The sequence below is a fragment of the Octodon degus genome, unplaced genomic scaffold (genome assembly GCF_000260255.1).
Source record: "Octodon degus isolate 3935 unplaced genomic scaffold, OctDeg1.0 scaffold00093, whole genome shotgun sequence".
In the NCBI taxonomy this organism is placed as follows: domain Eukaryota; kingdom Metazoa; phylum Chordata; class Mammalia; order Rodentia; family Octodontidae; genus Octodon; species Octodon degus.
Genome location: NW_004524669.1, coordinates 10,099,534 through 10,119,642, shown reverse-complemented (window position 1 = coordinate 10,119,642; position 20,109 = coordinate 10,099,534). Strand labels below are relative to the sequence as shown.

The 20,109-nt window shown below is 54.6% G+C and overlaps 2 protein-coding genes across 4 annotated transcripts in view; one reads left to right on the top strand and one right to left on the bottom strand.

Moving 5' to 3' along the window:
- The window catches only part of Elp4 (elongator acetyltransferase complex subunit 4), a 202,819-nt gene extending 200,946 nt beyond the window's left edge, over positions 1-1,873 (top strand). The window contains exon 10 of the mRNA XM_004637973.2: positions 1,553-1,873. Within this exon, the coding sequence (XP_004638030.1) occupies positions 1,553-1,684 (132 nt within the window). The 3' untranslated portion in view covers positions 1,685-1,873. The remainder of the gene's footprint in view (positions 1-1,552) is intronic.
- Positions 1,874-7,231: 5,358 nt separating this feature from the next.
- On the bottom strand, positions 7,232-19,684 carry Pax6 (paired box 6). 3 transcript variants are annotated; one of them, XM_004637972.1, is made up of 11 exons: positions 19,616-19,684; positions 19,248-19,308; positions 16,621-16,751; positions 15,588-15,803; positions 14,976-15,141; positions 10,681-10,839; positions 10,221-10,303; positions 9,960-10,110; positions 9,769-9,884; positions 8,102-8,252; positions 7,232-7,317 (listed from the first exon to the last, which is right to left on the bottom strand). In XM_004637972.1, exons 2-11 carry the CDS (start codon positions 19,255-19,257, stop codon positions 7,232-7,234), a joined length of 1,269 nt encoding a protein of 422 aa, XP_004638029.1. In that variant the 5' UTR covers positions 19,258-19,308; positions 19,616-19,684. The 3 variants fall into 3 exon arrangements, with proteins under 3 accessions (XP_004638029.1, XP_004638028.1, XP_023578583.1); XM_004637971.2 differs by lacking the exon at positions 19,616-19,684 and adding an exon at positions 15,898-15,939 and having other exon boundaries at positions 19,248-19,299; XM_023722815.1 differs by lacking the exon at positions 19,616-19,684 and having other exon boundaries at positions 15,789-15,803; positions 19,248-19,299.
- Between the last annotated feature and the right edge of the window lie 425 nt (positions 19,685-20,109).

Here is a 20,109-nt window from a genome sequence, read left to right as displayed (position 1 = left end):
GGTGTCATAGGGACAGCACAGCCAGTGCCACAGCTTTGCCGACCTGCCAGCCCCGCTGACATCTTCGCCCACTGTGAGCCTGTCACAGCCTCCAAAATGTGTGTGTGTGGAAAGAGAAGTCCAGGCAAACTGAGATCAGGGAGATTTTCATAAATTGTTTTAAATGCATTAAAATATCTTGAGCATTTGCAGACAGCTTGTGCTTACACGACAGTAAATGAGCCTTTCATCGGAAGACACTGGCTGCAACATATGCTTGTGGACCACAAATGGCTCTGGCCTCTTTCTATCTTCTCCTTCCTGTTTCATAATGAAGGCGGCTCCGAGGGAAGGGTCTTGGCTGGGCATCTGGGTCAGCTCCCTGAGCACTGCAGAGTATGTGGCTGGGTCTCCTTGGCCTGCCCCACAGCGCCTCTCTGAGCAGCTGTGAGCACCCTTGGGACCTTGGGGAGGGGCTCTGGGCCTGGGGGATCCTGAGCCTGGCGCGCCCACGGCCATCCCGGGGCTGCTTGGTTCTGGCGTCACTTGCATGCTTCCCACTCTTTCAGCCATGTCTGCGCTGCCTGTTGCCGGCAGGGGTTTGGAGGGGCATTGCCCAAGGCCGGGGGTGAAGGCAGGGCAGGGTCTGCACCAGGTGTTTTCAGCCCGTGGTTGGCTGAATCTAGATGGGAATTTCACTGATATGGAAAGCCAGCTATTTCTTCCTTTAAATTTGGATTTTTATGAAACTAGTTGTGAGCTTGAGTATGGATAGTTACAGAACTCTGATACCGTTTGCAAACCCAGACAGTTCTTATGAACTATGACTAGTTCTCGCTCATTACAATGCCAGATATAACTGTGGTCAGCAGGTGGGTCTACTCCTGTTCACTGGGACCTGAGAGGGTTGGCTGGGTGGGGTATTCAGAGCCACAGGAGACTGGACAGTGTGAGCCAGTGCACGCACAGGAGCAGACCCCCCACAGCTTGCAGCGCAAGCCCAGCCGGGCGACCTGCGCGTGGAGGAGCGATCCTGCGACTGCTGTCCTTTGTCATCAAGTTACCATTTCTGTGACGCTCTGAAGTGCCCAGAAAATGGGTAGCCTTGAAGCAGTCCTCAGGTGAACCGACAGACAGAGAAGCAGGCGTTCGTGGGCATCCGTAATTCCTGAAAACCTCCATTTGATTCAGAAAGTGTTTTGGAGCCCTCGCGCAAAAGAAAAAAAGGCCCCGGGTAGGGGTGGGGCTGCTGGTATTCGTGCCATTTTTTCCGTCTGTATCTGCACATCTGTCTTGTCTCTACCTAAATAAAAAACACCAGCATGGCAGGTCTGGCCTCGGCAGCGTTCCCCCAAGATCCTTGATCCAGTTCTGCACTGTCTGTAATTTGTAAAAATCTCCTGAGAACGCAGCGTGGTTGTCTTGGGCTCCAGCCTGAGGAACTGTCGTAGCAGGGATCTGATATGCAAGGCTAAATGCCGATCTGCAGAGCAGAGTTGTCTGCTAGAGTATGCTGGCAAGAGCAATATTAATTTTTCCCCTTCTTTCTCCCCTCCCGGAACCTCCCTCACAGCGCCTGCGCTTGCCTCCAGACCTGTCAGACACGGTGAGCCGAGAGGGCAAACAGGACGTGGCGGCGTCCGCCGCGCGGCCCGGCCCCTGCCGCAGCGCGCTGGCCGCGGGCGAGCCGCACCTGGACTTCTAGGGCCCGCCTGCGCGGGGGCTCTCGGGCTGCCGACGGCTTATGGAAATGCTGCTCCTGGTGATGCCCGGAGAACACCGTGAGGGCTACCAGTGGCTTCGCCTTCTCAAGCAACTTTCTACACAGGAATAGGATAGCAGGGGCACTTTCATTTTGGAATTTGGCTTTTGCTGTGTAGAGAAAATAGGTGATTTATTTTTCAATAAATGTAAAAAAATAAAATAAAAAAAAATAAAAAATCACACTGCCTCGTGGTGGTCTTTGCTGCGTGTATGCTGAGCTACTTGGAGTGTCAGCGTGGATGGAATGCGTGCCGGTGTAACATAAAACAGGAATTCAAATCATATACAAAAGTGTTGTCTCTTTATTTCTGAAAGTCAGCTGTCCCCAGAAATGCTGGGGTATTTTAAGGAAATTCTGTTGCTGACCTATGGAATACATGTGCATTTGTGTATCCTGTTATTAAAATGATGAAGAGAAAATCTTTGGGACTCGGCCTCTATTCATCTGTCTGCCAGCGCAGGTAATAACCGGAGGGACTCGGACAGCAGCACAGAACGAGGCTGGCCAGCTGGCCAGCAGTCCTGCGCACTGAAGCCAGCGCTCGGACACTGTGTCAGCAGACGCAGCGCAGGGTCGAGATGCAAACTGACAGCCACGCTCCTGCGGGCGCCGGGGAGGGAGACCCCAGGAGGACCCTGGAGCGCGCCACCGAACGCGGCCTCGGGCAGGGTGCAGAGAGGAAACCAACTCGGGTTTCCGCCTCCTCGCCAGGGCTCTGCTAATTGTGAGCGTGGGTGAGTATGCGAAATTGAGAGCGCGCAACCCGCCTCGGGGCGCGCAGCCTAGTGGGCCGCTCTCGTACGAAACGTGGGTTTTGAAATCACATTTCCATTTTCTCAAAGCCTTTGACAAATAATGGACAAAAAGGGACAGTGGAAAAGTAACTTGCATGCTTCAGACAAGCATCTCAATTTTCTAAAACACATTTAACCTCCACTGGGAGAAACCGCATTTCCAAAATGCATTCTCCAACGTATTTGAGTAGTTGGAAGCAGTTGTAGCTAGCGTTTTTAAGCTGTTTGCTTTTAATGTACCACAAATTATACTTTATTTGCTCTTGACAACATTGTGGAAAACAAAGACTAGGTTTTTAAAACTGTCTAACCAGTATGATGAATGTCAGTCACTTAAAAAAAAAAAAAAAAAAAAAAAAAGCCCACTGTAGCATAAACACAAGCTGTATACAGCTTTCATTCGGAATTGGAATAATTGAATCGATGACAGCGATTTGCCAGGGTGTCAAATCTCTCCATCACACCCTGTCACTACCAGTTTATTTTTTGTGATCAAAATCAAAAAGACAACTATTTTGTCACCCACTATTTCATTAGTACTAAAAAATTGGGTTTTTTTTTTCTTTTTTTTCTTTTTTTTTTTTAGAATGTCTGGTTTATTTTTTTCCATCTACTTTAATTCTAAAGACACAAATTCTTCTCCATTTTCTTTTCAAAATAAAGTTCCAGGATTGATCTGTCAGTTAAAATTAAAGGGCTTTTCTGTTAAGGAGAAGTGCTTTTAAGACGTGAAGCAACTTCAAAAATCAGTTCAGTCTCTAGATAATAACATTGTGCAGGCCCCACAAAAGCTTTGCTGTGGCCTCTGAAGGCGTTGGGAGCTGTCTGAGTAAATCCAGATGAATATTTTAGTCGGGTTATGATTTTAATAACTCTAACCTTTTCCTTCCCGTGTTGTGGTTCATTTTATGCAAACACACAACAGAACAATTACACAGCATTTGACTCTGAAAAGGAAATGCAAGGTCATCAGATATGTAAATTGCTTGTCAAAATACTTAATAGGTCATTGATTTACTTCCCCATACCATATCTATAAAATTAACAACCACCTCCGAGTTAATATATGCTGGCACATAGATAAGTGCTATTAGGATCCAGTGTACCTGCGTGGAGCCTTATTTGAGATGTGAAAGGAACTTCCCAAACTCAGTAAAATGCATCTTGAACAATAAAGGAAGCTGGGCTTTCAAAACATCAGCCTTGTTTTTTCTGACTCACTGGACATTCTGTATGAAAGGGAGCTGCTCCTGCTAGAGAGAGTTCACATTTGTGCTTTCCTCTGATAAAACCCAACCCCCTTCCTCCAGAAAATAATGGTCTTTAAAAATGCTGCTGCATGTATGCATACTCTTCTTCCAATATGTTGCAAGATACATATTCTATTAAGAGATGTTTCACTCACCAGTTTGACTCAAAGATATAAATACTTAAGCACAATCCCAATGTGATGTCTTGAAATGTTCTCACATCTTTTAAGTGCTTCCAGCGGCTGGACTTCAGAGCCTGTGTGTTGCTCATTTCTTACGCTAAATCTGCCTTTCTTCAATGTGAGGTAAATATTTTGACTATTGCAACCTGCTCAGGTCCTGGGGCTCTGGGCTCTTCGGAATTTGTCTAGTAGCCCCCAGCTAACATCCACTCGTGGTCTCCTGCTCTCTTCCTTGTATTCTTTCTCCCCACCTCCAGGATCTCCAAACACGAACAGAAGACAGCGTAAAAGTCCTCCACCAGGAAGAGACCAGCCGTCCGCTCCGGGTCTACCTTCTAATTTCCATGGCTGGGAGACACATGCGCACATGCCGCGCACACGAGAGGGCCCTGGTTCATTTGTTTCAGCCCATTGTGAATGTCACTCTAGATTCCGTGTTCCTGCCTTCCAGAGAGCTCCTGCTGGCAGCATCGAGACTGAGCCGCTCGAGGCGAAAAAGCGAAAGGTGCATTCTTGAGAACGAGCATGTATGTGGCCTCACTGAGGCTAACACGGGCATTTAAAAAAAGCTTTTTTTTGGCTTTTTGGCTTTCTAAACTTAAGACCTAAAGCACAAAGAAGTAAGCTGGTGCCAGGCTCGCTGTGGGGTGACAGGTGTACAGCCAGGCCGAGCTGCAGCAGCGCTGTCCAGATCGTCTGGGGAGTAGGGAGAGGTGAGCGGAGAGCCGAGGAGCCACTGCTTGCAGAACAACCCTTTGGGGACTCTGCCCCACTAAGCAGTGATTTGCCACTAGAGTGACTCCACTCTCATTCTGTCCACCTGGCATCCCAAAGTCAGTCAAATCTGCAGGAAACCTGGGCTGCTAACTCAGTGTTTCTACTGAGGCCTTCATCCCAGAGACCAGCATCAAAACGTCCCTGTGGGTTCCACTGGTAAATATATAAATGCACCTATCTGCAGGTAAATCAACAAAAATGAATTATCGTGTCAGTAGGCCAAAGGCCCTCTGCCAGCCACAGCCACCTGAGGGTTGGTGCATGCCGCCCGAGTCCTGCACAGCACAGAGGCTGCGCACTTCCTTGGTCATGGCTATAGGAGGCAGCACCCCCCACCCACCTCCGCCCCCACTGGCCATGTGCTCAGACTGCAGCCAGACCCTGGTCCACCTCATAGCTGCCTGGAAACTGTCCCTCCTCTCCACGCCCAAGTCTCCAACAGTCCCCTGGGCACCGCCACAGAGAGTAGGGGCTGCAGGGCTTCGGGAGCAGAGTCGTCCAAGGCATGCACACATGCACACCAGAGCCGATGCAGGAGGTACCCGGTATGGGAAGCACATCCACAGGAGGAAGGCACTCGGGAACGGCAGGTGGGGGACCTGACCAGGGAGCTGTTCCCAGTGTCCCCAGAACTGCGGGGTGGCAGGTGCTGGGTTAGGTTAGGCTCCAATCCCCTGATTAATTTCTACGTTTTTGATCATCTGCCTTCAGAGATAAGAGGTGACCAGGCTGCAGTGGGAGGAAGGCTTCTCCCCCAGAGGCCTGCAGGGCCAACATCCGGGCCTCGCCAGGGCTCACAGAAAGAGGCTTCTGTGTGGGGCACAGCTTGCGCAGCAGACAGGGCAGTCACGCTCAGGCCTTCCCGCACCGACGGGGTCAGGCCTACTCCACTTGCCCTGCACACCGCCACTCTACCTGCGGTCACATCCGTGCCAGCACAGTGGCCACTCCACTGCGTGGTGGCGCCAGAGGCGCTGTGGTGATGCGTCGTCCTGCTCACTATGCCTCGGGGATCACACTGCACCCTCCACCGGCTATGGGGGCTTGAAGCCAGGCTCCCAAGGGAGCATCTACGACAGGGCAGTGGGGACACATGAGTGGGGGTCAGGCCAGGGCAAGGGCGACAGCTCGAGCTCTGGTTGAAGAATGTCACTTCTCAGCACGTGTGTGAAGAAACCCTTGCAGAAAGAGGCAAGGCAAGAAGTGCCCGCCTGGACACCCTCTACCTCAGGAAGCGGGCCTCAGGCTGCCTTGGCACGGAAGGCGTGGAGCCCGAGCCCGGCCCCTGGGGGCCTGCCCCGCAAACGGCCGCTATGGTGCAGGGGACTCAGAGCCGCGTAACTGCAAGGGGAACTTTTTCTAGTTTACCCTATCTGGGAGAATTATCTCTTTAAGGATGCTCAGAATGTAAAATAGAAAACAAAACAACAACAACAACAAAAAAAAAAAACATTGGTTTAGAATGGTATTCTAACATGGAAACAAGATTTGTAACACCACACTATAAAGTTAAAAAGAAAATGGTATAATAAAGGAAATACAAAGGCTTTGGCATGGTTTTTACAATCAACAATGGTTAATTCTGATATGTAGTTGTGAACCACTTCAAAACACTTAGGTTTAAAACTCTTGCAAGCACTTTTAATTGATTAGGAATGAATTCTAGATGCACAAATGATTGGACTGCGAACAATAACACAGCTATATCTAAGAACAATGAACTTCTGCTGGCCAAAATAGGAGCGTATGACTGCATGAAAGTGTGTATAAAACATCTATAGAGTATTCTTGTCAAATATAAATGAAATTAACTTTATTATAGAAATCATTCTGAGGATTTCTAGGGAAGACAAATACTTACATTTTGACATAAAACAAATTGGATTATATCGAAGACACACTCTACCTTTTAGCTATCAACTTTTTTCTTCCTTGAATTTATATCTTACCCTTTTTTGCACATAAACTTCATCTGTTAACAACCTTTGGAAAAACCAACGTATTTCTTACATAAACGTAGTGCATGTCGTCCCAGGTTTAATTATACGCAAGGAGTGACACAAATGCAGAGCATCGGCCCATAAACTAGGAACAGATGGGTAGAAGGACTCCATATATCTGGATAAAACTCTGAAATTCGTGGCAGATCTTGTTGATCATGGTTTCCTCTTTTTTTTTTTTTCCTTTAAACAACCTCATGACCAACCCGGGTCAAGCCTCCACCAGTCTACATTGTTCTTGTGTTTTCGTTATAACATACAAATGCCCATTTACAAAGAATACACCAAAATGGAGAAAGGTTTGGATACCAAGATGAAGATTTGTTCCAACTGAGATCGCGCCTTCGTGTGCGGAGGTCCGCGGGAGCCCGGCCCACCCAGGCCAGCAGGGGTCTTCCACACCTTCCACCGTGCTTTTGTCTCTCCCAGGCCCTGTGTGTCCACGAAAGTCACTGGCCGAATAGCACAGCTTCCTTTTCTTTCTTTACTGTAATCTTGGCCAATACTGAGACATATCAGGTTCACTTCCAGGAACTTGGACTGGAACCGACACGCCGGGAGAAATGAGGCCTAGGGAGACAGAAAAAGAGCTCTCTTCAAGGGACAGCATCTCCACGCCCAGGAGCGTATCGGCTTGAAGATCTCCAGGACATGGTTCACTGCATTTCTGAAAACACCACAACTTGGCACCAGGGAGATGGCTCAGTGGTAAAAGTGCCTGCCTGGCAAGTGCAAGGTCCCGAGTTTGATCCCCCGTACAAAGGAAAAAAAAAATCCACATGTGAAAATGCCACAACTCTTCCAAGCTGCACATGGTGGCACATACGTGTCCTCCCAGCACTTGGGAGGCTGAGATAGACTGCCACTGAGTTAGAGGTCAGACTGCACTGGACAGTGACTTCAAGATCAGTCTGGGCTAAAAGCAAGACTCCATCTCAAAAAAATTAAATTAAAATTATGCATTATCTTTCAAACAGCAAAGCACAAGAAAATAGACAACCTGGGATGCAGACAAAGCTACTGAGTCCCAAGCCCCCAGCCCACAAGGAAAGGAAAAGGCTTCCATGTGCATGCACATGGGCTGTGCCTGGAAGACAGCAGGGAGCTGCCCGCACAGCACCGAAGGGTCCCCAGGAGCCTGGCGCCACCACAGCACACCTCAGTCGCCACGTGCACCTTAAGTCACACCGTTGAGGAGAAACTCCTTTCTGTGCACGTGAGCTCAGGTCACCAACGGTGTGACTCTGTCTCCCCATTCAGGAAGTAGTGCCCAGAGACAAGGGCAGCAAGCCTAACATGCCCTCAGGGGAGGCTCTGCGTCAGCTGCGTGCATCCTGAGGGCACCAAGACTCACCTGTGGACGTGGCCCCCGAGGCACCCATGGGCTGACTGTTCATGTGGGTCTGCATGTGTGGGGGCGTGTAGGTGTCATAGCTCCGCCCATTCACCGACGGGCTGGTGGGCAGCATGCAGGAGTACGAGGAGGTCTGGCTGGGGACAGGGGGCTGCGGGAGAGAGAGCCAGGTCACCAAGAGCGGGTCTGAGCTCTGCCGAAAGCTTCATGCTGAGGTTGTCCCCTGCCAGTCACAGCCCAGCTCCAGCTGCCCACACACTGACCAACTTCCAACATCTGGAACCAGGAGTGGTGGCACAAACCTGTCCTCCCAGCACTTGGGAGGCTGAGGCAAAAAGACAGCCATAAGCTCAAGGCCAGCCTGGGCTACATACTGAGAACCTGCCTCAAAAAAAAACAAAACAAAACAACTCAGAAAGCTCGGCCTTTAGACGGTGGCTCATGCCATCCATGTGGCCAGGGCCTCTGGCCATTGCCCTCCTCTGGTGGCAGCCTAAGAGAGCCTGTGGCATGAAAACCTAATTCCTGCAGCCTACCGCTTTCTTGGGGAACACCAAATTCCAGGGCAGAGCATGTGAGGTGTCCGGACTGGGGCCCTTGGGTGACACGGCCAGCAGCAGAGAACAGAGCTGCCCCCACTGACTGGGCTGGCCCACAGACACGTCAAGAGTGCCATGCCGCTCCCCCAGAGTCCTTGCTCTGCGCTGAGAAAGAGGAGGGCCAACTCGGGTTAATGAACAGAAGCATCAGGCTGGCTGGGAGGGAGGGGACAGGGCTACTATGCTCTGTGCACAGAGGCCCCGTTCTCAGGGGTGACCCACCCGAGGGACTGGGCCAGCTTGTGCAAAATGCTGGCCACCAGGATGAACAGACAGACAGCCCCACTCCGGAAGCCGAGCTTGGGCTTCTCCAAGGCCACATGCTCTGCTGTGCTGGGGCTCACAGCTCTGTCCCAAGTGACTGCAGTCCCCCACCCCCCAAACGCACTCGACAAGGGGCTCCCAGTGCTGTCCGGCTGCTTATTTCCTGTTGTCTTCTCAAATACCAGACACGTGACTGTCACAACACCATGGCCTCATTAAAGCACAAGACCACCGGCATGGGGCTCAGTGAGGCTAACAGGCCCCGCGCACCTGCCCTGCCTTCAGCTCCGACTCCCAGGCCAGGCAGCTGGACTCCAGGCAGGGGCTAGGCGGGCACCAGACATGGCTGCCAGCAACCCGCAGATACAAGCAAGGCGAGCCTCCTCTGGGCCCTGGGGGCTGCGTATCTCACCCTGCTAGATGCATCCCAGGCCCCTCAGATATATGCTTGGCTGTTACCTGGATCTGCAATCCAGCAAAGCTCACTGTCTCCCATTTCACACCAGCCGCCTCCAGCCATGGCTCACCAGACCAGGAAGGCCACTGTGGCCACTGTCCACCACCAAGAGGGCACCTCCCCGTCCTAGGCACGGCCAGCCTGGGCTGGCGCTAGCTAGCATGGCTATTCCTGTCCTGCGTGAACAGCATTGGGCTCTGGGCAGCCACTCGAGGGGCCAAGCCATGTGGGCTCCCATGTGCATCTCCACTCCTCCTCCTCAAAGGGCTGGACTGGCCATCAGGGCTAGACTCCGAGGAGAGAAGCCACCCTGCCTCTGTGGCCTGTGGCCAGCAGCACTGACTTACCTGCATGGGCAGGTTGTTGGCCATGGTGAAACTGGGCATCGGGGGCAGCGCGCTGTAGGTGTTGGTGAGGGCCGTGTCTGTACGCCCCAGCATGGAGCCAGACGCAAAGGAGGACACTGCAGAGGAAGAGACCAGGAGCAGTGAGCGGGGCCCAGGCCAGGGCTGCGGGTGGGGCTCGGGACGCTGGTTACCAGGGGTGGTGGGCTGCGGGATGGGCTGGTAGACACTGGTGCTGAAGCTGCTGCTGATGGGGATGTGGCTGGGGGTGCTGCTCGCCTGCCTCCGCTGGTTCCGCAGCTTCTCCTCTCTCCTCCACTTGGCCCTTCTGTTAGAAAACCAGACCTGGAGAGCAGAGGAGAGCCCCGCTCAGCCTGGCCCGCCCTGTGGGGCCTGGCACACCGGAGCCAAGGGGTTCCATGCCTGAGGGGCCCGCTGCCCCGCACGGGCCGTACCTGTATCCTCGCTTCTGGCAGGTCGATTTTGGCCGCTAGTCTTTCCCGAGCAAACACGTCGGGATAATGGGTTCTCTCAAACTCTGCAAGAGGAAGCCAATATCACACGACGCCTCAAGAACTCGAAGGTGCGACCCAGCCCACGGTCACCCCCATCCACCAGTTCCCGTTGGCTACACTCACGGGCGAGCTACTGGCATGGGCACCAGGCAGATGTCTTTGGAATGGCCCAGTGACACTCTGCTCGAAACAGCCAGATTACCATGCTCCCTTTCTAAGTCTGACTTGTCACCCTTGAATTAGTGGGATGTACAAAGAAGAGGTGCACCTCAAGGAGATACCCAGAGAATATAAAAAGACAGAAAGCAAAGAGGATGCTGTGCTGCCCTCCATGCGCAGCCCTGGCCGGAGCCAGCCTGTCCTGGGCACGGTACTGGCCCCAAGCCCTGCCGGCCAGCACCTTTCTCCAGGGCCTCGATCTGCTCCTGAGTGAAAGACGTCCTGTTTCGCTGCAGCTTCCGCTTCAGCTGCAGCCGCATCTGCGCCTCGTCCGAGTCTTCCCCGTTGGAGCTGATGGAGTTGGCGTTCTCGCCCGCACCTTCCTGCTGCTGGCACCCATCTAGACAGAAAGGGGCCGTGAGAGGCCGGAGGGGACCTCGGCAGGCCCGGGCCCCTGGCTGTGACAGTGTCGCCGGCATGCCCGAGGTAGCCAGGTGGCTGCTTTTTTCTGGGAAGATGCCGGCAAGGCTGGGAACCTGGCTGCCATTCCGTCCTCCCTGCTTTTACCAAGTGGAGACGGTGCTGTCCACGGAGGCAAATGGCACTCGCCCAGGTGAGAAAACAATCACTAAAGGCAAGCAGCCCGGACACCCAAGAGCTTCCCCACCCCACCGCCCCCCAACACCTCTACCTACGGCTGTGTTGGGAAAATACCAGAGTGATAAGCGGGATTTCAGCTGATCTATAATCAGTAATTCCCATCTAATCAATTAGATGTTGATAGGTTTGTAGAAAATGCTATTAAGAAACCAAACCAAGCTTGTAATCTTTTTAAAAAAATATTTATCTAGTTTTTATTTGAATTCTGCACAGTCAATTTCATTTTAAAGGTTGTGAATTTAGAAGTACTTGCATTGTTCTGCAGTTTTATTCAACTATTGTGTGAGTGCGCGTCGCCTTGACACCTATTACGAGCACAGCTGTAATTATAGCATCACCAAGAACAGGCTATAATTGCTGAAAATGGAATTTTATATTTAGATAAAAGGACTGTCCATTCTTTGTAATGTGTTGCACCAGAGAAAAGTAAGATTTCTTTTAAATTTTTAACGTGTAATTTTAAAAAAGAAACAGAGTTCACTAACTCACTCAATGTGCTGCGCCGCAGCTGAACACTAGGCATCTCCTCCAAGTGGCACGTTTTTAATTAGGGCATTTCCACTACTTTTAATGTAATTTCTATCATTACACAGGGGAAAGTTTTATTGTTTTCCTTTGCCGCTCGGTCGGCAAGATGTGTGCTCAGGCTGTCTCTGTCTCCCACCTTGCCTGTCTGAGGGGAGGGACTCAGGCCACACGGGCCGGACCCTGGGTCCTGAGACCGCCAAGGGACACCCCCAAGGGACAGTGGTGGACAGGCAGCTGCAGGGGAGGGGCGGGCGGACGGTGGGAATCCACTTGGCCAGGAATATCATTTATAACCGGGACACAATGGGCAGCGCCTTCAAAGAGCCCGGGGAATTGTGACAGGATCTAGTGGGATCCTTTCAGGAACTCTGAAATGTTTTAAAACCCCAACTTTCTCCCCCATTTAAACAGGCGGATTCATCGGCACTGGCCACCATATGGGCCCTCGGAGATCTATTGAGATGACCACCAACACTTGAATAGCGCGGGGCCGCTTTTGAGCACGCACAAAGCCCCGCGAGTAAGGGAAACCATTAAGCGCCTGGGCAGCAGCGTTGGCAAACTTTCGTGGGCAGAATTTTGAGGCCACAATGAGCACAGGCAACAAAAGGATTCTCTTGAGGCGTGCAGCGGGCCACATTGTGTTACAAGAAGCCAGTCAACAGACTTTTCAGCGCAGTGTGTTAACCCCTCGGCTCTGCTATCATTAATCACTGTCCCAAGCAGGGCATGGGGCCTTCCCCATGCAGGATGCCGCCGGGTGGGGATGGGGACCAGGAGGGGACTGGACCAGGGGAGGGGACTGAGCGGGGGGGGGTAGGGGGAGGAGGAACGGTGACAGGGCAGGATGAAGGGTTCGGGGGCCAGGCTAGATGAAGGTGGGGCCTCCTTGCTCCACATGGTGTGTGTGGGTGCAGAGGGCCCAGAAACCCACACCAAGATGTAAGGAGAAAGCCGGAGGCCAGGAAGGCATGAGAGGAAATGATAGGAAAAAGGGAAAGGCAGGGCCTGATGCCTTCTTCCTGGGGTGCTCCTGGAACAACGTGTGGGTCCTAACTGCCCTGGCTGCAACTCTTGAGGAGGAAGACAGGAAGAGCACCCCCACTTTGTGTGGGTGTGGGGAGGATGCCCAGAAACGCCTGGACTGCAGCTGGGGAACCCTGTCCCCTGCCTTCCTGCCACCATGAGCTGCACGCCCAGCTAGGGTACTGGGTCCCTGGGAAGACTCTGCCCGCAGCTTGGTGGGGCTGCCTGGTCTCCCAGGATGGGCAGAGACCAAGGGCCACACACATGCACACATACATGTGTATGAACACACGTCTGCGTGCACATGCAGGCACCCTGCACGCCCTTCAGCAAGCTTGCCATGTGGGCCCGACACTTGAGGGGAAATGTCAGCAGGGAACCAGCAACTTGATTTTAAATCCTCTTTTTAAAAAAGTGCAATTCAGGACCAGCAAGTAGAAGTGGGGCCAGAGGCCCCAGCCCCCAGGTCAGCTCGCGTCCTGGGTTCCCCTGGCCATTTGGAAAGTAGCAGCTGTCCCCAGCAAGGCTGTGACAGTGCCACTCAGACTAGGCATCCTCCTGGCCCCTCAGGGGCTTTCCCTCCCCCCAACCTCCTAAAAGTCTCAGGATGGACGCTGCTCCCCACCCTGCATGAAGGCTGAGAGAGGGGTGATGACCCCTTATCCACACCGCAGGCCCTACGCACCCCTCGCTGGGAATGGGATTTGTGTCCTGGAGGAGGGGGGGAGGAGGGGGAGGAGGAGGAGGAGGGGGAGGAGGAGGGGGAGAAGAAAGAGGCCAGGAAAGAAAATCATTCCTTGGTTTCTTAGTGTCGCAAGCAGTGAGGCGGAAACCAAGCAAGAAAAGATAGCGGCAGCACCTTCTCGGCTGCACAGATCAAACCCAGGCCTCTGGGGATGGAGGGAGGAGGGGACAGGATTGAACCCCTAGTGACCTGGTGACAAAGGAGGGGAGTCTTTCGAGTGGTCTGGGGACAAGGGCAGGGCAGTTTCTCCTGCTGGATCTCTAGCCCAACCACAGGACCTGGGCCCAGAGAGCCGTCCCAAGGCTGTCACCGTTTCCACCCACTGGAGCTGGGTCAGGTGGAGATCAGATCTGTCTCTTGGGTGTTGGACTCCAAATCCCGGGGGGGGGGGGTCTGAGCATGCCGTGTCCATGTCCCCCACGTTCCCACGTGCACCAGGGCGAGGGCACATGTGACAATTCAGTGCCCCAGCCAACACCACCCCCAGGCCCAAGGTCACCACAGCCCCTAGGAGGCAACCGCCCAAACAGCGCCACCTATGGTGGGAAGAGGAGGGGTCCTCTTGCTGCAGAGCCCAGCCTGGCACGTACCCTCCCCAGGACCCCGGCAGGACTGTGGGAGGGTACTGACTGCTATGCTCACTGCGCTCCCAGCACCACGACACCGCGGCCCCTATCTTCCCAGTGTCCGTCCTATATTGTTTCCTGCTCTTAAAACTGACATGTCTAATTGGCAATTGGTGCCGAGTCGTGTCCAGAGGTCTCTTGTGGAACATTTCTACAGCTGTCTCCTCCAACTAGACGCTTATTCATGTCGCCTTAATGAGAAACAAAACGTTCTCTAATGAGCAATTACAGAGCGACAGGATTGTTCCCATAACAAATTCTTGCAAGTGACAGAAGCATCCTTTGTACCAGATATTCCGAATACTGTTGCTGATTCCCTTGCCCTCACTGGCCAGTGAGGCACAGGACACAGAGCCCCGGGGTCCTGGGGTCTCCCCCGGGGGATGCCAGCGTCTTCCCACTCATCATATCTCCCTGCTGTGGCACAGCGCTGGGCGGTCCACCTTGGCCCACTGCTTCCTAGCTGCACTGAACACCTCCTGGGGCCAGTCCTCCCCACCCCGCCTGCCATCCCTCTGCAGTGGCCCTGGCTCTACTCCACTGAGATGGTGGCCACCCACTGAGGTGGGCTAGGTCCCCACCAACAGGAGAACAGAGCAGGTAAAGGACGATGGCTGGTGGGGGCTGCGGCCCCACCCCCACTGCCCACGGACCTGCCTGGCAGCAGCCCTTCACCGTAAGTGCACCAACTCAAGCCCACAGGTGCCAGTGCAGGCACAGAGCTGCTCACTGAGGGCTATCGGCACAGGGCTGCAGAAGGCGGTGTGACAGCCTGCTGCGCTCCCGCTCCTTCTCGCATACATGCTCCACCTGCCACTTCTGTCAGGCCTACGACCACACCCCACACTGATGCCTTTGCCATGCCCAGACCTTGACGCAGGCCCCCAGGGCGCCCGACACCCACGCCTAGAGGGGCTGCTCAGTACAGTTGGAGGGCCACTTGGCTCTTACCCTGTGTGGGCTGCCCAGGCACGGACGTTCCCGGATACCACCCCGGGCGGGTGCCCCAGCTTCCGGTCTGCCCATTCAACATCCTTAGTTTATCATACATGCCGTCTGCACCCATCTGTTGCTTTTCGCTAGCCAGGTTGCGAAGAACTCTGTTTATTGATGACACCTGCAGATCAACCAAAATCAGAGCACATGGCAGCTTTGCCCACAGATGCAGCCACCCCAGCCCCACCTCGCTTGCTCACAGCCCACCACAGAGGGGCTCTCCACAGGAGAGCGCTCCAGCTGCCCTGATGCAGACAGTGTGCACAGAGCGGTGGGGAGGCCGGGCTGGGCAGAGGTGGCCTCCCTTGGAGCAGGCTCAGGTGAGACCTGGGGCAGGTCCCCTCCCCACGGGGCTCTGGCAGGTACCCTGCAGGGGTGGGACCTGCCCTTCATTTGTACCTTCCTCCTGGACCCCAGGGCTGCTCCCAACCCACAAGCAACTGCCACCTGCCCCGGGTTTGCTGGACGAGAACTCCTCCCCCAAACTGACTCCCAGTTTCCAGAAGGTCAGCAAAGCTCAGGGCCCCCTCTGGGTCCCCAGTCACTGGAGGAAGAAGGAGAACTCACACTTGGTATGTTGTCGTTGGTACAGACCCCCTCGGACAGCAATCTGTCTCGGATTTCCCAGGCAAAGATGGACGGGCACTCCCGCTTGTACTGGGCTATTTTGCTCACAACTTCTGGGGTCGCTACTCGGGGTTTGCTGCCCCCAATGGCCCTGGGTCGGATGGAGCCGGTCTCGTAATACCTGCCCAGGATTTTACTCACACACCCGTTGGACACCTGCATTGGGGAAGTGGACAGAAAACCACATTATTAATAATTTCAAGACAAAAATAAAATTGTGTAAGTATGCATTAAACAATGACAAGCTTACGTTTTGATTGTCCAGCACTTGGACTTTTGCATCTGCATGGGTCTATAACACAAAAATATACCTTCAATGGTACGAGAGCTCACTGTAGTGCTTTTCTTTCTTAAAGTTACATTGGTAGCCCTAAAAGCTACAAATAGGGTGAGACTTTCAAACATCTTGCACTAAAAAAAAAATCTTGAAAAATTAAAAAAACTCTTTCTAAGTACTGGCAGAAGATGCATCAAAACGAAATAAACCACAATTTTGGCTGACCTTGCTCCGAGGGGTGTTATGTTCTAACAAGCAAAGGGGAGAAATAAATTGAATTTTTACTTTTTTATTTAAAAAATGCCCAAATAAGGAAAAGCGCAGGGGATGGCACTTTCCTTTCCGGATGGGCATGTGCCCTGCATCAGCAGGAAGGACAGGCCCATCTCTCTGGGAACAGAGAGGGGCTTCGGTGGTTCAGGTTCCAGCCCTCAGCTCTTTGCAGTGTGTGAACTGTTACACCGTGGTGTCCCCGCCACGTGGACAGGGGAAGGGGTACTAATAATACACACATCATTTTTTCTGAAGCAGATGAATTCTCTTATGTAACTGACTCAGGTCGGAAGAGACAGGGGAAGACAGGGGAAGAGAGGAAAGCTGGAAGACAGGGTGAGGTGGGATCCGGCAGCGCAGCGTTTGCAGGAGGAAATGAAGAGAGGGCGCGGAGAGTGGAGCCGGCAGGGCCGGGAGGATCACCTGCAGAATTCGGGAGATGTCGCACGGCCGGGCCCCACTGTGCGCAAGTTCCACAATCTTCTGCCGGGTGGAGTCCGGCAGTGGCCGCCCGTTGACAAAGACACCACCGAGCTGATTCACACCACTGTGACCTGAGGCAAGGGGCAGGAGATGAGGAGAGGAGAAGAGGTCCAGAGGGAGAAAGGAGAGGAGGAGGAAGAGGGAAAAAAGAAGGAAGAGGAAGCAAAGGAGAGGGAGCGGAAAAAAGAAGAGAGAGAAACAACCACGATGCACGCTCAGCTCCCTGCTAACCCGTACCAGTGCACGGTCCTTGCTGTGCAGCAAGAAAGCCACACAACAAGACCACAGGCCAGACAGGCCGCAGGCAGCCCAGCCCGCACCAGCCGCCCCTTCCCAACTGCGCCGGCCTCGGAGCTGACACTCACCAAGGAGCCCCGGAGGGGACACCTGGGCCCATGCGCTGCCACAGCCACCCTCTGCAGGAGCCCAAGGCTTCCAAGCCTGTCCGGCAGACCCTCCTTTCCTCCCAGAAACGCTAGGGCATCCCCACAGGCTGCGACCTGCTGTCCCACTGACCCTCGGGGCAACGCAGCCCCAGCATCCCACATCCCCTGCCTTGGAGCCAAATTCCAGAGGGTGGTGGAGTCACCACCTGAACTCCGCGGTGAAGCTCAGTACTGGCCTGGCTGCCTTGTTTTTGTTCTTTCACAGAAGAGGGAAAGGAACTGAAAACCAGGGTGGCCAAGCAGAGAGCCCCAGTTTGCGTCCCGGTGACCTCGAGGCCACTGGAGGAGTGCGAGGGAAAAGGTAGCTGTCCCCGAGTCCCACAGAACACCGTCCCTTCCTTCCCCTGCTGAAGCCCATCCAGCCCTCCGTTAGGTCACCACAGCCAAAGTCCAAGACGAGACCCACGGCAAAGCCCAGAGCCCAGTGCCGCTCCTCCTCCACACCCAGAGCCCCCTCCTATTGTCTGATCTTGGGGACCAGGGAACCCCCAAACCTCGGCGCAGAGGCGGCTGGCCCCCAAGGTCCGGCCTTTAAAATCTCCAACCTGCAGCCCGAACCTAGAGCAGCCCTCGCGGGAGAAGCTGGGCTCAGCGGCTGCGCCTGTCTCCGCTCCTCTCTTCTCTGCTCCTTGGAGCCTCCTGATAAATTGACTCCAGGAGCCTGAGCTTCTTAGCAATAAATAAGCTCCAAATATAGGAGAGGGGGGAAAATATGATGAGCCTCTCTGACATTTGTCTTTAAAATAAAACGAGCTGCACGTCAAGTTTGAGCTTAATTTCTGGAAATAGGCGGAAGTCGCTCCGGATCATGCACGGAAGGCTAATTGAAAAGATCAGTCGGGCGCTGGTGGCAGCCCTGTCACTTTCTGACAGAGCTCCGCTCCGGGAAATTGCATCGTCACGACAAACGGGACCGTGATAAAACGACCCCTTCCGTCCCTATTTGTAGATCACTCAGACGAGATTGGACTGCGCCCCTTTCCCCTTCGAGGGGCGCCGAGGTTTCGGGGTAGCCCAAGGCTGGGGTGGGGGGGTCCTTTGTGAGGGGGGCCAGGGCCTCAGCGCAATGAGAAGTGACAGGCGTTTGGGGCTCTGGGCTGCGGCCTGGACTTGGCGGGGACAGCGCCCCTCCAGCCAGCAGGCCTCCCCTGCTGCTGAGCCTCGCCACCCCTGCCTGGTCCTCAAAGCTACCCAGGGAACTGCATCTGGGACTGGGGGCGCCTCCTGGGACGAGCCACGGGGGTTCTGCAGACTCCTGCGCCGGGGCACCGAGTCGCGAAGCCCAGGCCTCACTGCACGGAGCACGAGCCATCCCCGGCCAGCGCCTCCGCCAGCGCTGAAAAGGCAGCGAGGCCGCGCTCTGATCCGCCCAAGGTTAAGCCTCAATCATCGCGTCCCTCCCTGGGGACGCCAAGCGCTCGCCCAGGGGCGATGATTGTGCGCCTCGAATTCGACCGCGAAGTCTCCAATAGGAAAACATATGGTGCCAATTTAAAAGCTCCGCACCTCGCACACCATGAGCTGAGCCCCAGGCCCTTGGGCTGCGCACTCGGCCAGGAGGCCGAGATGCCAGGGTCGTCACCTGTGCCCCTTTCGGAGCCCCGCGCCCACCTGCCCAGGTGCTGGGTAAGCCTAGAGCGGCCATCTGGGTTCCAGGCTGCAGAAGACCAGGCCTTGCACAGCCGAAGCCTCCAGAGCAGATCCTAGGCCAGCTCCTGCCAGATAGCACTGAGCAGGCGCAGCTGGGGCCCCGGGGTCGAGTGGGGGGCACGGTGTTGGGGAGACCCAAGATGCTCGGGGCAGCCCCAGTGCAGGCGGCCCCCACCCCACCTACCAGGCCTAGCCGGCACCGGGCCCCAGGCCACAGCCCCTACCCCGCCTGAGCTCAGGATGCCGCTGCAGCAGCCGCGCCCAGGGGCCTCAGCCCCGGGCTCGCCCCGCCCCACACGCCGGCCCCTCGCTAGGGTCAGAGCCCGGGCAGGGGGGGAGGAGAGAGTTACAGGATTTGGGGGGATGGGGTGTCTCCACCCGCACAGCCAGCTCTGCAGGCTCGGCCCTGCCATCCCTCCTGAGGGTCCCCGCCTCCCGCAGCCCCCCCGCAGCCCCAGGCCTGGCACTTACTGTTCTGCATGCTGGCACTGGCTGGGGGCTGCGGGGTCCCTCGGGGCTGGAGTGCGGGGCGCTGTCAGCAGGAGAAAGGAGTTAAACCCCGTGCTACACCAGGCAGGCCTGATCCCCACCCGCAACCTGGGCCCATGGAATCAGCCTTATTTGGAAACGAATCCACTGCTCCTGGGGAGGTCAAAGCACTCTAGTGCTTCAGGCAACAGCCCGACGTTCCCAACGGAGCTCCACCAGATCCTTCCATTAGGGGAAACCATGACCTGATTTTGAATTTTTTCTTCTATCTGAACCCTAATGCAGAAATATTCTACAACAGTTTGTTTGGACTCTTTCATTGTAGCCCAGGACAGTACCACAGAACTTGCCTGAAATCGAGGATGTCTGTCCACTCTCCGAATAGGAAGCTTCACACATCTGTTCACCCCTAAAGTCTTCCCCCTAAGACAGAACACAGGGAGACAGGGGTAGGTGAAAGTGCGAGTGATACAGCTCCAGTCCTATCTCGGGCCAAATGGGTTTCAGGACTCAGCCCCTCTGTGAAATCCAGATCCCAGCAGGGCACCCACATTCCCGGTGGCCCCCGACACTGGACGCACCACCCAGTGGAGAAGGGTGCTCTGGGCTGGGCTGGGAGAACTGGAGAATCTTAAGAATGAGGCTCTCACTTTGCAAAAATATCAGGGTCCACGGGAAGGGGCAAGGAAACCACGGGACCTGCGATGGAGCCGGACTGAGGGCTGGGAGGAAGGGCGGCTGGCCCTAAGTTTGCAAGTTCAGGGGAGGGAAACTCTGAGAACGTGACAGCCCGCCCTGCAGGTGCAGGCTGGAGAAGGGCTGCAGGGCTGCACCCCTCCTTCCG

Coding starts and splice junctions, on each gene's coding strand:
- Pax6 (XM_004637971.2), bottom strand. Junction 15,940..16,620: donor ACATCTCCCGAATTCTGCAG/GTGATCCTCCCG, acceptor TTTGTGTTATAG/ACCCATGCAGATGCAAAAGT. Junction 7,318..8,101: donor CTCGGGGGCCACGTCCACAG/GTGAGTCTTGGT, acceptor CTGTCTCCCTAG/GCCTCATTTCTCCCGGCGTG.